Here is a 16,682-nt window from a genome sequence, read left to right as displayed (position 1 = left end):
AATCGCGAATAAAACCCGAACATTGAAAAAAATTAAAAACTACGTTTCTTGCTCAGTTTGACTCCCAGCAGTGATCGCTATTCAAAGCTTTTCTCGATATTTCAACTGATACTCTGAGTTAAATAGGTAAAGAACGATTTCACGAAAAAATTAAAAAAAAGATACAAAATGCTGAATGGAACACTAAGTTTTCAGCGAAGAAATATGCTAGAGAAACTTGGAAACTTGAGATTCAAAGATTTAAATACTCCTGTCATGGATGCTGTTTCATTTTTTATCGCGCGAAAGTTATTCTGTAAAGCTTAGTGGTTTACCCAATTCTGGACTCGCTTTAATTACACCTGCTAAGACCGTTTATTCACCTGTTAAAAGAGCGAATGATAGATCAGTTTACAAAAACCTCTTAAAATTGACGAAATAACACAGACTTCAATTGTTGTTCGAAAATGGCAGATTTTTGTCCGTGATGTGAAGTTTGATAAATATTTTTTGGTATACACCTGTCGTAGTTTTACGAAGTTTAGTTGGTTTATTGCTTTCTACACCGTTGTAATCGACTATTCTTGCATCTTCATTTTGAGAAAAGTCTCCTCTATATAACTTTGAGCTCGATATCGTGACTGCGGTTTCTTTCCTCTGCTTTTTACCTGGAGTTGTATTTCCATCTTGTCGTGGTTGTTCTGTCGGTGTCTATTTTTTTTCATTTTTTTTTGCGTTATTCTGAAAGCAACTTTGTGACAACATTTCGTAGTTTTCAGTTCCTCCAAATAGATATCAAGGTTAGTTACGTTGAAAATGATGGTCACAATTTGTTTATCACCTGCTTCTTTCATTTGGTTGAAGAGTCTAATGAAAAGATGCAAAATAGTTGAAGAGTCGAACTTCCCTGCGCAACAAACATGTTGCTTTTTCCTAGCATTGTAAATGACACCTTAACACAAATTGAGATAAATGGAAAAAAGTCACTTTTCAAAATTTCTTGAGACTGCAATGTTTAGGACATTCAGCCCGAAGGCATATGTGAAAGACATGTATTTGTAAAATGTTTGGATGCGAACGTGCACGCAATAAAAATTATAATCACATGGATTGTTTCGATCGTGGGAGGCCGTTTTCCTTTGGAAAGGAAATTTACAGCCATGAAGCAAAATTTTCAACCGTCTTACAAGTGATAATCGCGTTTCAGCATCCATACCACTCGTCACCCACTCCGTTTAGGAAAGTTCTAGCTAGGTGCTCGACAGGAAATTTGATCCAGTAATTCATTGATAATTTACCGAGGCAACGTAACGCATATCTTCTCTTATTTGAGTAGCATCAAAATTGAAACCGATCAACTAGTTCGAATCAGGAGAAGATGAATACCAAAGCGGTTAAGTGTGGGTGTGCATACATCTGTCCATAACCCAGTGGCTACTTTAATTCAAATGAACAAACAGGAACTCTACATACGTGTTTGCGGGGCTTCACCAAAACAATATCAGTTGTCCGCCAGTCTGTTAGTTGTCATTACGTCATTATTGGTGTGGAAAGGAAGCTGAAACCCTCATTTCAACCTTAAAAAAGATTGAAATGGCGTCTTTGTATAAATTTGACCGAGAGACGCCGTTAATCGTCTCTGTTTTTGTCATTTTCTCCGGAATCGTGTTCGCCTTTTGTGGAGGCTGCACAGGTAGGGACAAACCATTGGAAGCAATGCCATATTAGCAATTTTGTTTATTAGGCAATGGTTTCTTTCGCTTATTTGACTCGTCGTCGAGAAATCCTTTGCGAATTTCCATTTTCTTTTTAATCGGCTCGTCTCTTTTTTATCTTTCGTCCGTATACTCTGGGCTAAAAATTGAGAGTCATAATTCATGCCCATGCTGTATTTTAAAGGGGCAAAATTAATAATACCTCCTGCAAATGTTCATTGTTGATTGTTCGAGAGAAAAGAATAAACAACGGCTACTACAGACGTTTCGTCAGTGGTTTAAAAGCTTAGTTGTAAGTTTTCTTTAATTTTTTTTTGTCTTTTTTTTTTAATCTGATTTTTGCAGCGGACCAGTGTCGCATCATCCTGTTTGAAGAACCGATAGCAAATAAGGCAATTAAGGGGCATGTGATTAGGAGTAGTGAGGTCCTTAGTGAGGGGAGCTGTCGCGCGATGTGTTATATGGAGCCAAACTGTGTCTCCATAAATGTGAAACCTTTAGATGGAGGAAAGTACAACTGTGAGTTGAATAACGCCACGGTTGATAAAAGTGAACTAACCTTCTTTGAAGAAGTGGATGCTTACTACCTGGCGATTGAGGTAAATGCTTCACGTAAACTTAAAGTTTTGTTTAGAATCAGAAGAATTTAAAGTCGTACACTTGCTCTTCGCTTTAAAATTTTGGACAAGAATTTTTATTTGTTGCTTCTTCGTCCCCACCTTGATCTGAATCTGGCCTCGCACCTGCACTTCTTGTTCGATGTTGTACATTAATAAGAGTTTTTGTTCTTTTGGGAGGAAAACTAACCTTATAAATGTACAAGCCTGGCCATTAGCACTATTGTAATTCAACGTGGTTTATCATGTTTCCTTGTAAATTTTTATTCTAGTGTGGTGACTATAAATAAATGAGAAAAATGTTCTCTCCTTTTTTAATCAGTGCGTTGTTTTTTTCCCTTTTGAACAGAATCCATGTAGTAGCAGCCCTTGTGTCAATAACGGAACTTGCCAAGTTGGTTTTACCAGCAAAGGGTTTCGATGTGTTTGTGTTCCTGGATATGCTGGAGAAAAGTGCAGTGGTACTGTAAAAAAAGTTCTGTGATTTTTAAAATTTAGTTGTCCCTGATCTGTGATCAACATATATTCTCAAAACAGAAGAAAGTTTTGTTGATGGACACAAAAAGTCATCTACCTATAAGTCCTCCTAGCTAAAACCCCGAAGAAAGTTGTTTTAACCTCCATAGGCGCTTGAAATCAAGTTGAAAATGATGAGCATGTCAAATAGAATCGGCTGGCATTTGTCACTGCTGCGTGACTATGTATTTGCTTTATTAACCAAACTCGCGGTTAAGATGGCTGGATGTTTGCCGAGTTCTCAGTTCTGCATTTTTATGGACCGAGACAAAGTTTAGGTCCATAAAAATGCAAAAAAAGAGCGAGGCTAATATCCAGCCATCTTGACCGAACAAGCTTGGTTAAAAAAGGATTTATTATATTGCAAAAAGATCAATTCGCTTTATTAAGAGTAAGAATGACTTGCTTACTTCGAGAGCCGAATATGAAAGCCAACTGTGTTTGTAACACATCAAACTCTCGAGAGTCGTTTCTGTTCTACTACTTTGACTATCCTCTGCCACTCTTTGCGTTTCCATCACCGAAATTGTCCAAGAATTACAAACGTAGTTCTAGTTGCATGTTTTTGTAGCGCGGGATCAATACGAGCAATTCCGAGCAGGCAAGATAGGCCCATCTTGCCCGCTCGAGCAGCCAATGAGAATACAGGATTCGCTTTATCTTGCTCACGGGCGCTGTGAGCAATGTAATAACGTGACTTAATCGTGCTTTAATTGGAGACAAGAGATAATAATTCATTACAAATCTGAGATAGTTATTGAATCGATCACTTCGCCGTCCATAGAAAAAGCATATTCGTTTGCAACGATAAAATGGGCTCTTTAAGAGAAACTTTTTCAGGCTCAAGTTTGTTCCTACGAGATAGGGTGCACTATGGCCCCTCTTGCTAGTTCATAATACGTAATCCCCCATCCCAGGGATATGTTCCCCAGTTTTCTGATACTAACGAACACTCCAAAGGGTAGAGAGGAACTGTGAGAGTTCAGATGGCTGGTCGATATCTTTCTTGATCTTTTTAACTAAAACCTTCCTCAGACGGCTTGGGCAGCTTCGCACGCTAAGGCTTTATTTCTTTTCACAGTATTATCAAGATCTTGCAGTGACTTAAAGAGGCTCGATCCTAAAGCGAAAAGCGGAATCTGTCTGATAGATCCTGATGGTGAAGGAGGATTCCTGCCTTTCCTCGTTACCTGTGAAATGACTGACAAAGACGGAGTTGGTGTGACTGTCATAAGTCATGACAGCGAAAAAAGGACTTTGGTGGATGGTTATGAAGCCCCGGGGTCCTACTCGCGAAGTATATTCTACAAAGAAGCGAACATATCTCAACTGGTGAGTCTCATCAACGTTTCCCAGCAGTGTGAGCAGTTCATTAAGTACGAGTGCCGTGGTTCTACATTGAAAGATGGCTTTTGGCTATCACGTGATTCTGAGAGAATGACCTACTGGAGTGGTGAAGCACCTGAAAGTGACATGTGCGCATGCGGAATCAACAAATCATGTGCAAAACCATCAAAGAATTGTAACTGTCATGTGAATGACAATGTATGGCGTCAAGATAGTGGTTTCCTTACTAACAAGACACATCTGCCAGTTAAGCAGCTGAGGTTTGGGGATACAGGTACAGGTGCAAACGAAGACGAGATGGGTTACCATACATTGGGAAAGTTTAAGTGTTACGGAATCGCTTGATTGTAATGAATAACCAATTTAAATCGTCCCGTCTAACAGAAAACTTATGACAACTATTGCAAGACAGTCATTGATTCTTATGAATGGTTTATTTATTTAATTTTTATAAATTATTTCGCGAGGCAATATTTCACAACGATGATTTGATAATGCGAAAAATAACTCACAGTACCCTATTCAGTTATTTTATTTATTTATTAACCGGCAGTATTTAACCTGGCTGGCTCAGTTTAGCTCAAAGCTCGTTTGAATGGGGACCTGTATAAAGAATATAAATTCGACAAAACATTGATCGACATATATCACTGAACTGTCAAGATATCGTAGCTTCGTGAGCTAGTGTAAAACCTCTGCATGGTGATTGCGACGAATTCTGTTAAGACCAGCTATGCTGTGATTTTAACCATTTACACTTGTAATTTTTTAAGAATAATGATCGATTTATGAACTCGTTTACGAGTAAACCATATCTCGATAATTCTATATGATGGAGGTGTATAATGTTTTCTGCGTGTACTCATAACCAAAACTCGACTTGGGTTAGTGTTATTGAATATATAGCTCCCATTATGTAAATACGTGGTGCTATTGGTGTTTCGAATAATTCTAGATCTAGTGGCAACATTTATTTCAGTTATTGGATGTAGAACTCAAGACACGAATATTACTCTTATATCACCGTAGATTTAAAGTTGTAAATAATTGAGGAGGACATGTAATTTGGCATCTTTTTGAAGAGTTCTTGAACGCACTAAAATATTGAGTTGTTAGGCAGCTTGTTAGCTTTTTATATAACACTGGCTGTATTATTAAATATGTAATGACTTACATTTGTAAAAGCTGAGTAAAACAAGTTTACTAATCAAACTCTCGGTGCCGCATTGAAGTGGGTGGGGGGATATTGCTATTGCTTTGATTAAATAATAAACTTTCAGGACGTATTAATTCATACTGAAACCTATAATAATAATAATAATAATAATAATAATAACGAATTTTTATACAGGATTGAAAACCCATCAGTGTGTAACACTGTTGTCCTTGGGGTCCTGTCAAAATAATAAATAAATAAATAAAATAGAACTTAACAAGATATAATCATTGATCTTAAGGTCTAGAAAAGCATACAATAAAATAAAATGCTCTGAAAAAGGATACCTATAACCACGTTTAGATCGAGTTTAACTAAAATAATCTCGCAATTTGTTCTTAAATTTCAGTCTCGAATCTAACGACCTTAGTTCAGCAGGCAGGTTGTTGAAAGTCTTTGCTCCTTGGTAATAGAAGCTCTTTTTACCAAATTCTAAACGTACTTTGGGTAATTTCACTGATATACCGTTATTCCTAGTGGCCTTAGAATGAACCAGTCTTTCGAAGTAGTTCTTAAAGGGTGTGCAAACATTATTCAGGAGACAGTCGAAAACAAACAAACAGCTTTTACGCTTGATCAAATTGTTCACGGATGGGGGATTAAAAGAACTATTGCCAATAACTTTAAAGCCTCGTCGTTCGATGTTCTTTATCATTTCCTTTCGGTAATCCGGAAAGCTAAGACCAAGTGTTCCGCAATAGGTAAAAATAGGTGCGATCATAGTGTTATAGATCGATTCTGCACACTTTTGGTCGATCAAAGGACGAATTGATCGCAAGAGATTAATTCTGGTTGCAGCTTTTTTATAGTAATCATGCATTTGTGACAGATTACGCAGATCTTGGGAGCCATTGGTTAACCAAGCTTTGATACCCATCTGTGACGGTTATTTTTCTGATACTTCTGAAAATTCTTTTAACATTTGCATCTTGTCTTTCGGTGTATAAATTCTACCTACAAGAGAGATCAATTTTAAGTTATTCCTTTGATCCTAAACATCATTATGAGAACTGAGAAGACTATCGGTCTCGATGGAAAAAGGACCAAAAAAATTATCCTTCCCTATCAACTCTTGTTGTTATATTTTGAATAGATCTCGTTGTTTTTATTCATTTGAATTCATTTTCATCACAGGCAATTTTAGAACTATGCATCGGATGACAAAGAAACTCCATTACGGATCTAATTAATGTTAAGCAATAATTCGGACGTATGACGTTACGATCTCCGTCCGAACTACAGTTATTGCCACCCATGACCATTAGGAAACTTTAGGTGATAGATCCTTTATGGCGTCTGCCTCTAAAGTTTGGAACAGATTTCCATCAAATATAAGAGCAGTAAATGATCTTAATTGTTTTAAAACACTTCTCTTCAGACAGACATTTTCATGTTTGCTTTTATAGTTCGTTATCATATTTTTTAGTCCGTCAAATTGTATATTCTTAGCCTTTTATAGTTCGTTTTCATATTTTATTCTGCTTAGTCTTATTGTATAGCGCATTAGATCATATCCACATGTATTTTTCGCTCTATAAGTAATAAATTATGATATGATACGATAATTCTGTTAAGCTCTAATTTTGAAATAACTTAATTGAACAGCTGAAAGCATTCCTTTGAGCAAATACCTTGGAAATGAAGTTAAAGTTCTGCCCCAATGTGGGAAGAAGACTTTGTGTTATTAGGCAAGAAATACAAAGAACTTCAAGATAACATGCCCTAATTTAATGATAACTTGTCACAAAAAATTTTTTACGCTTCGGCTTTGAACAAGCATTACCTGCTGGACTACAGTCGGAGCCGGCTGCGTCATCATATTTGGGTTCTTCAAAAAGTCATGGTTATCTCAAGAGAGCTGCCTTCAAATGATGTTTTGCTCAGCTCTAAAGAAGTGTTAACGATAAAAAGTCGGCAGGGAACCAAATTAGACAAGTGAATAAAAGGAGTAAGTTTCTATAGAAACTGTACGTAGTGCTGCGTCGGCGGAGGTGTTGCAAGATAATGTGGTTTTTGTAACGTTGTATTCAATGGATAGACAAGAGTTTGTGTCTGTGGGAGCAGTCCTTTATTTTAGCATCTGCCGGGTTACACACGTGTGTTGACTGCCGGTAAATACTATCGTATTACAATGGCTAATGTATTGAAATCACGTGGATATAACGTCACATCCCCCTTCCTCAGATAGAGAGACTGGGTAATTAATAATTTTCTATAATCGATGTTTCAACGAACAGGAACAAATGGTGATATATGAAATAAAGAAAGTCTGGTTTGCAGTTTGTCTGCATGACAGTTAATGATTAGGTTGGATAGTCCTTCAAATAGGAGGGTGGCTGGCTGACTCGTCCTGACCTTGTCTGATAGTGTCCCTGGTGCACTTCAGGTGCCTCCGGTAAGGGCGTGGTGGGTGCTTTCTGTTTGTCAGTGAGTGTGGCTGGTTCGGTGAGACTGGGTTTGTCTCTCAAATTATGTCCTGACACTGGGATACTATCGCTTGTGGGGGTTAGTGGTTCATTGGCGGGTTCTCTCACGGAGACAAGGTGTCTCCTGTTGCGACGGTACTGTCTTCCGTCTGCCGTGCGGACTTCGTAGCTGCGTATGTCAGATTTGTGTTGGACTTTTGCTTTGACCCAGGGCTTATGGACGTTAGCTGGTTGGAGAGGTTTGATGCGTACGGTGTCGCCCACCTGCAGTTCTGGTAGCTCCTTCGTTCCGACGTTGAAGTAGAAGCCTTGCTTTGCTTTGCGACGCTGCAGTTTTTCTAAGGTTTCTTTAGGGACTTCTGGCGTCAGCAGCGAGGTTGCAGTAGGTAGTCGGGTTCGGGTCCTCCGACTGAAGAGTCTTTGTGCAGGAGAGCTGTCCATTCCTTCAGTGGGTGTGTTTCGCCAGTCGAGCAGGGGGTCACTATGGGACTCTATGGCCTTAATCATGATTGACTTTGCTGTCTTGACTGCGTTTTCGACTTTCCCGTTGGACTGTGCAAAACCGGGTGTGCTTGTGTTGTGGACAAAGCCATAGCATTTGGCGAAGTCGGCAAAAGCTGTAGAGTTAAAGGGTGGGCCATTATCGGATATCAGGGTAGTTGGCAGGCCGTGGCGGGCAAAGTGTTGTTTGAGTTTGAGGATGACTTCTTTAGCTCTCTTGTTTTGTGGGCGATCCACTTCAAAGAAGTTTGAGTAGTAGTCAACTGTGATGAGGTAGGATAGCTGGTCAGTTTGAAAGAGGTCGCAGCCGATTTTTGCCCATGGCACTTCTGGGACATCGTGTGATATCAGTGGCTCTTTCGGTTGATCCCGAGGATGGTTGTGGCATGCTTCACATCTGGATATGAAGTCTGTAATTTCCTGATTCATACCCGGCCAATAGACAAGTTCTCGGGCCCGACGCAGAGAGCCTTGGATGCCAATGTGTCCTGCGTGGAGTCTTTCTTTAACAAATAGTCTAGCACTAGAAGGGATTACCAGTCTTTCGCCTTTGAATATCAGGCCGTCGTGAATTGAAAGTTCGTCTCTGAAGGAGAAGTAGGTAGCAAGGCTGTGGGGTACTGCTGCCTTGTTGTCTGGCCATCCTTGTCTGATGACTGTCTTCAGTGAATTCATGTCATGGTCTTCATCATTTGTCTTTCTTATCCGGGCTATGGTTTCGTCTGAGGCGGATAGGAATTGTAGAGCATTGACACTCTCGATATCAACCTCGACCTCGCTGATTCTGTCATCTAGCTTGAGTATGTCTTCGTCAGAGACATCCTCTTGGGGTGTGGTTGTTAAGTACGCTCTACTGAGTGTGTCGGCCATGTACATCTGTGAACCCTTCTTATATGTAACTTCTAGGTCGTATCTCTGAAGCCTCGTCATCATTCTTTGGAGGCGTTTTGGAGCGTTAAGTATACTCTTCTTGAGTATAGATTCAAGAGGCTTGTGATCAGTCTCTACCTTTTTCTTTCTGCCATATATGTATTGGTCAAACTTTTGTGTTCCAAAGTCGATGGCCAGCATTTCCTTTTCTATCTGTGCGTAATGTTGTTCTGCTGTGGTAAGATATCTGGAAGCATAGGCGACGGGCTGCCCCTTTTGGAGCAGGCGTGCCCCAAGTCCCCTTTTCGACGCATCGCACTGCAACTCAACTTCTTCTTTGGGGTTGAAGAATTTCAGCAAAGGTGCAGTCGTTAGTAGTTGCTTTACTCTGTTGAGAGACTCGCCGTGGACGTGTGGGTCCCAGTGGAACAGTAAGTCTTCCTGGAGGAGGTTCCTTAGATCAGAAGTGGCATCGGAGAGATTCGGCGAGAACTTTTGTAGGTAGTTGACCATGCCGAGGAGACGGCGAACATCTTGCTTATTCTGTGGAGTTGGCATGTTTATAACAGCATCAATCTTTGCTGTGTCCGGTCTTAGGCCGTCAGCAGAGATTACATGGCCCATCAAGGTGACCTCTGCTTGTCGATACTTGAGCTTCTCTTTGTTGAGTTTGATCCCTTTATCTCTGCAGCGTTGGAGAAGAGAGTTCAGCTTGCGGTCGTGATCGGCTGTAGCCTCCTCTTTAGTGTTTCCACAGCCGAAGACTAGAATATCGTCGTATATGGGTTGTACCCCATCTAGGGCTTTCAGAGCGTTGTCTAAGCGACGCTGGAACTCTTCGGGAGCTGGTGATATCCCGAATGGCATCCTGGTCCAACGATATCGACCCCAGGGCGTGGCGAAGGTTGTAAGCAGGCTACTTTTACGGTCTAGAGGCACGTGCCAGAATCCATTTTTAGCATCAACGAGAGTAAAGATCTTAGCGTCCGACAGACGAGGTAGAAGGTCTTCGATGACTGGGAGAGGGTAATGGTTCCTCTTTAGTGCTTGATTCAGCGGTTTCGGGTCGATACACAGGCGGATATTACCATTTCACTTGCGCGCTACGACCATTGCCGATATCCAGTCTGTGGGGACCTTTACTTTCGTGAGGATTCCCATGTTGAGTAGGCGGTGTAATTCGTCTTTGAGTGGCTGCTGAAGTGCTACTGGAATCTTCCTTATTGGGAGCTTTACTGGGGGTGTTTCTTTGTCTATTTCTAGGTGAAGTTCATCATGCAGCTTCCCTTGCCCTTCAAATACATCGTTGTAGTTTTGTAGTACATCGTTGAGTGTGGTGTGATTGCGTGACAGTGAGCTTAATGACAGAACGTTCTCTGTGTTGACAGTCATGAGATTAAATTCCTGGATTGATGGGGCTCCGAGCAGAGGTTTCAAACCTTCTTTAACAATGATGAATTCTACCTCGGTTAGTTGGCCGTTTTTAGGATTTTTAGTGAGAAGAGTAGTCGTGCCGAGAGTGGGGAGTTCGGTCTGATTAAACATAAAGAGTTTCCTTGTGCTTGTTTTCAGATCTTTTAATTGCTTGTCATTCGTTGCTTTGGTATAGAGGTCAGATGGCATGATGTTTACCGTCGCCCCGCAATCCAGTTGAAACTTGATGACCTCGTTGTAGATTATCAAATGAGCGTAGAGTTTGCGTGGGAAGTTTGTTGTTGATCGGGCTACGTGGCTGTCAACAGGGTCATCGAGGGCAAACGTGTAATCTTCATCTCGATCTAGTTCTGACAGGGCATATTGTGTGGCAGCCATGGCGTGTACGGAGTCGCGCTGAGATGCTTTTGAAAGCGGGCATTTGATCGCAAAATGGTTCATTTTACCACAGTTGCTACATTTTTTTCCCCATGCAGGGCACTCTTCTTTTCGTCGAAGATGTGTTTTGGCACAGAATTTGCAAGTTATAGTTGGAACATTCCTATCATTCCGATCATAGCGTTGTGTTGACGTGCCTGGTTTAGATCTTGTTGTGGTTACTTTTCGAGCTTTAATTTCGTGAATATTGTCTACTTGGCTACTGGCTATATCTCTAACCTGCCTTGACGTGGATTCACTCGCTCTACACTTATCGACACAGGAATTGAGCGTGAGATCTTTGCACTCTAGTAGTTTCTTTCGCAGGCCACTATCGAGGATTTCTATTACAATTCTGTCTCGTATCCTGTGTTCTGCTAGGGCTCCGTAGTTACACGTTTTGGCTAAGCGGCGTAAAGCAGTAATAAATTCATCTATCGACTCACCGTCTTCCTGTACCCTTGAGTTGAACTTGTAGCGTTCATAGATTTCGTTGGTTGTTCCAACACAGTATTCTTCAAATTTCTGTAGTACGGTGTCGATATTTTCGTCCTCTCCCTCGCTGAATTCAAATCCATCAAACACTTCCATGGCAGCGGGGCCTATACAAGTGAGAAGAGTGGCAGCGCGAAGCTCTTTCGGCTCCTTGTTAAGTCGTGAAGCAATCTCATAGTTACTCCAGTTGCGTTTGAATCGTTTCCAGTTGGTAGAGAGACAACCATCCATCTCTAGTTTAGGTGGCAAGGGAATATTAGCTGTCATGATCCTAGCTACTGAGTCGCTTTCAGGCATGATGGAGACACTCCTGACACCATGTAACGTTGTATTCAATGGATAGACAAGAGTTTGTGTCTGTGAGAGCAGTCCTTTATTTTAGCATCTGCCGGGTTACACACGTGTGTTGACTGCCGGTAAATACTATCGTATTTGCCGTAAACCAGCTTCCACAAAGATGAATTCTTCAGTATATTTCAAGATTGCAGCCGCAACTTTCCTTTTCATCATTTCTATCTTATTTGGAATCAGAGTGACATCAGTTTTTCCTTGTTGTGGTGAGTTTGAATCTAAATGTTGCAAATGATTGCTGTTCTGTGTAGTTTCCTATTTTTCATCTATTTCTTTACTTTTTAAGAGGCTGTCTCTCTTATTTCCACCCGGTCATTTTCGCGTCAAAAATAATTTTGCCTGAAACTCTGTCAACAGAAAGACTTTACTCAGGAAAGAACTAAATTAGATTTGGTTTGTTTCGAAATAATTTTCTGACTGCGTTAGGGGCCATAATTGTTTCCCAGTCTCTTGGGACCGTCGCAAGGTCTCGAAAATTGAAAAATAGGCGTATTTTGTAACATTGTAAAATATTTGATTCGCATAGTTAAGCCACCGAATTTATATCACATTGCTTAAAAACCTTTCTAGTTTGCCAAGAAAGTTAGAATTTGCCCTCTCAATATATCTGAAAAGGCGAATTTTAGCATATTCTGACCCCTATAAATCTCCATCGTCCGATGACCGAAAATAACCTTGATTTAGACGTTAAGTTTTGGGATTTGGGACCTAGTTGACAACCCTATCCTACACAGCCGTTAATTTTTAGACCTTTATAGGGAAAAAATGCAAAAACCCCTGTACCTTTTCGAGTTTTCAAAAGTTATGACCGTTTGAATCAGCACATGTACGAACATTCGCGATTTTTTCACCTACACTAACATCGAACCACTGGAGCAGATTTCGTCATAAATAGAGGTTACTTTCGGCGCACCTTGGCTTTATGTGAGATTTCAGATGTTCCTCGCTCCCCAAACTGGTGAACTTAATGATAACTCCAGCAAATAACTCCAAACTTCAGCGGTCGGGGTGTATTGACACTCTTCTTTAACTGGTTGTTGCGAGCTAAACTCGAAAACTAAAGCCATGTTTCGCACTTAATGTCCTGTTAAAACTTTGGATCGCTGCTGCATTCTCTCCAAGAATCAGTCATAGAACTCCACAAGTCTATATGTCGAGGTTTGGGGGCTAAAATTTGGAATTTAAGGTTGAACGATTGCACTATCGAGCACAACCGTGGTTCTGTTTTCACAGAGGTCCGCATTGACCATTGCGGGTGAACCCGCTGGCCCTTTATTTTTCTGGAAGGCCTGCAAGTGTAGTATGGCATGCAAGTGCTTTTTCGAAACCAGTAAGGCTTCAGTCTGTAGCGAGTCTTCAGCGAGGTTGATAAAGCTCTCAGAATGTAGAGGTGACATCAATGATCATCTACAAGCATGTCTCTTAGGTCAGCTTAGAGGAAAGGTACAAGAATATGAGCTTATCGTTAACAGGTCAGGGTTGCAACACGACCTTCCTCCGATCAACTTGAAAAACTTTGAATCTGCGAAAAGCATAGAGGAAACATGGGTAAAAACTGGCGACGACGTCGCACTTGCCAGTACCCTCTGCACAACGGCCGGAAAAAGCAGCTAAATACTAGAAATGCAGTTCATCTCGACGTGTCAAGGGAAATTAATGCTATCTTTTCAGAACTCGTTCCAACAGTTTCCCGTAAGTATGATTATGTAAATTATAGCTTACCAATAAGGTATTGTCCTGAAATGTGGACCGCGGTTTAAATTAAGATGAGATCTACACATATATTGAGGTGCGGTAAATGTTAGAACTCAGTATCTGGGTCAAAGCTCGCACGCAAGTGAGTATAAAACAAAAGAGCTGCTGTGATTTCGTCGCAAGATACGTACCGTCATTCCACATAGAGGCCATGTCGCAGCTAGTGCAACTTGATAACTTAAATCTCACTTCGACTTGTAACAATGCTTTGAAGCAAACTTGAAATCTACAACCAAAGTTTCCAACACTACAAAATTGTGACGTTAGTCAATTATGCTTATAATCGGGAAACAGCAGCTGTACTGAAAAATGCGTAAAATATTGGGTTTTTCTGCCCTACCTTACCTCTCAACATCTACATGTTTACAAAAGCACTTTTTACGTCATACACGCAAGGCGAAATACCAGACAAATAAACTTGGAGAGTTATTTGACACCAATGTTTACGCTGTTGCAAGATAATATTCCTTCTGTTTTTGGCGTTTATACATTTACACAAAACCCTTTTGCGTCAATGATATAGAAACCAGGAGGCATCGATTTTCGTCCTTTCAGTCCCTAGAGTCGAGTTTAACAACCTTTGTAGCACACCCCCCCCCCAATGGAAATTTAAGGGAGTACCCAGGGGTAACGTGATCATAGTGCAACTGTTATTATTTGTTATCTATAAGTATTACTCTGCTTATTATCATTTTGCATTATTGTTGTATTTCGTGCTTTTCAGTAATCTGTGTATCTTGTTACAAGCTGCACAAGATCAAACTCGAGGAGAACATGACGTTGTTGCAAGATCCTATAAATAAAGCAGACCATGATATGCATTGACACCTAGAGAACTTTCAAGGACAAATGTTCAATGGAAATGTTGCAATCAAGCAAAATTGTTTTCCTCGGCGTGGCCACACACTAAAATATTTCGCGCAACATTGCTAATGCAGTAAGCAAATTATGTTTACTGGTGCATGGCCAAAATGGGAAAAATTTTCGAAAAAATGACAAACAGTGTTTTGGCTTTAAATTGGACGACTTTAAAAGAGAAAATGGTTGATAATGTACCATACAACTGTACGCGGTGATGCTGATTGTGAACAGGACGGAATTTTTGCGCGTATTGCCTACGAAGTTGAACTAAATTCTACTTTCGCAACAATGCCCTCAAAAATTTTCAGTGGTGGACACACTATGCAGTTAATCACATGACGGGAGGACTTCTAATTTTTGTTTGATTTTCTCAACGCCCAGACTCGCCAAACGAATGACAGCTATAAATCTTGCAACGGTCACATCAACGCTTGCCGCGAGGCCGCCTCGACCGAAAGCGAATGCCTTTACATCTGATTGGACTCTAGGATGTAGATCTGGGACCGACAGCCAGAGCTCTGGAGACGAAGAGGCAGCTGAAAGTATCAGCGAGTTTGCAATGTCGGCGTTTACAGATGCCACGGAGAAACTAAACCCACTAGCAACCGGTGGTGGTCGCGTCAGTCCCTTGACCTTTCAGCTGAAAAGTACATGGGAGGAGGCAAAAGAACACGAGAAAGAGATTTGCATCGACATGGCTACTGAAGCTTGTACTCTCGTTTGTGACGTCATAGCGCCGAAGGCTGGACAAGGGCTATTTCAGGCCTGTTTCACACCCGATAAAGGGACCAGCCACATGAACCTTGTGCCGTTGATGCAGGCCTACAGCAATGCCATGACGAGTACCTTGAAGACCCAAATTCTTAGCCTGTATGCGTATCGATATCCAGTGAAGACGCTTCAGAAAATCCACGAGCCATACGTAAAGTTAACCGAGTGGCAAATTAGACGCGCTAGAGCTCATGCAAGAGAATGTGGTCCGGGTTCTTTGGTCGAAAAGTCCCCATGTCATCGAGTTCGACTGCCACCAATAAAGCTTGACCATTTCTTAGACTTCGCGAACCGCCCCTACTTTTATCAAGACGTGTCATTTAGTACGAGGAAACTGAGGCTCAGCAGTGGCGAGAAGATCACAATACCAAATGTCATTCGCAAAGTCACAAGGTCAACAATGGTCAAGCAGAGCCTTCAGTTCTGCAAAGAAGAGCACTTTGAACCACTTTGAGCCGTTCAACCCTATTTCGCATCCTCGAGGTAAGGGAAGCCTCTCAACAGAAGTCCCTTAGCGGCTTGGATAACACAGCAGCTGATGGGTCGGCGGGGTTCGCGCAACTCCTCCGAATAGTGGAAGAGCTTGATCAGATTGGGCTCGCAAAGAACGTGGCAGACGAACTGCGAAGAGCCCTCAGCGAGGGTGAGAGGTACTTCAAAACTTATTTTCAGGGTCACTGCCAGGAAGATGAGAGCGAATGTCCCGACCACTGTCGTAACTTTGGTCTCCGCGATCCAAACGATCCAGATTTCCGGGAACAATGCTCACATCAACACACGCTTCTCTGCTCTCAATGCGACGAAATTACTTCCGTTTTGCAGAAGATGCAACAGATTGTTAAGGATAACAAAAACCTTGGTTTTTTATAAATATAATCCAAATTATTACACTTAGGTAGCACGGAAAGCCATAAAAATCTTGAACAAAAGCTCAGCTTTCAAACCGACAGTCTAAATCCCACAGGGATAAGCGAACGCTTTTCATTCCACTAATTTATTCTTGTTTTTCTCGTTGCCATGTTTCCACCAATAACGTAGCTCCATTTCTGCCTTTAAAAGCACACACAACCCACAATTCATCTATTCGCTCCGACGAAGGGTTAACGCTTGAAACGTCAGCTTTTGTAATCGTTACGGTGGCCAATTTACCATTTCAACTTTGTTGATATATCCAAATTACTTAGTTTTTTACAGCGAGGACCAAAAAATTGACTTGTAAATCTTCGGAGGCTATCGTTCAGTGGAAAGCTCACATTATGAGGTCCGTGAATCAGGAATGTGCGAAGCAAGATATCATCGCAAAGCTTGACCAGACTTCGTGTCTCCTTGTTGTAGATAGGGCCATGAAGTTTCTGCAGCTGCGCTATAGAGAGAAGCAAAGTGACTGGTACGGAAAACAGGGTTAAGTTGG

At 41.2% G+C, this 16,682-nt stretch overlaps 3 protein-coding genes across 3 annotated transcripts; 2 read left to right on the top strand and 1 right to left on the bottom strand.

Annotated features, from left to right (window-relative positions):
- The first annotated feature begins 1,152 nt into the window (after window positions 1–1,152).
- Window positions 1,153–6,011, top strand: LOC148733077 (neurexin-4-like). The gene is made up of 4 exons (XM_088758191.1): window positions 1,153–1,672; window positions 2,040–2,293; window positions 2,661–2,772; window positions 3,909–6,011. Exons 1-4 carry the CDS (start codon window positions 1,573–1,575, stop codon window positions 4,517–4,519), a joined length of 1,077 nt encoding a protein of 358 aa, XP_088614317.1. The 5' UTR covers window positions 1,153–1,572; the 3' UTR covers window positions 4,520–6,011.
- A 4,268-nt stretch (window positions 6,012–10,279) lies between these two features.
- LOC148733076 (uncharacterized) lies at window positions 10,280–11,830 on the bottom strand. The gene has a single exon (XM_088757953.1). It carries the CDS (start codon window positions 11,828–11,830, stop codon window positions 10,280–10,282), a length of 1,551 nt encoding a protein of 516 aa, XP_088614079.1.
- A 1,650-nt stretch (window positions 11,831–13,480) lies between these two features.
- Window positions 13,481–15,725, top strand: LOC148733075 (uncharacterized). The gene is made up of 2 exons (XM_088757952.1): window positions 13,481–13,576; window positions 14,882–15,725. Exon 2 carries the CDS (start codon window positions 14,895–14,897, stop codon window positions 15,723–15,725), a length of 831 nt encoding a protein of 276 aa, XP_088614078.1. The 5' UTR covers window positions 13,481–13,576; window positions 14,882–14,894.
- The last annotated feature ends 957 nt before the right edge of the window (window positions 15,726–16,682 follow it).

The sequence above is a fragment of the Stylophora pistillata genome, chromosome 4 (assembly GCF_964205215.1).
Source record: "Stylophora pistillata chromosome 4, jaStyPist1.2, whole genome shotgun sequence".
Taxonomy (NCBI): domain Eukaryota; kingdom Metazoa; phylum Cnidaria; class Anthozoa; order Scleractinia; family Pocilloporidae; genus Stylophora; species Stylophora pistillata.
The sequence above is the reverse complement of the archived record's forward strand: the minus strand, read 5'-3'. Positions and strand labels throughout refer to the sequence as shown.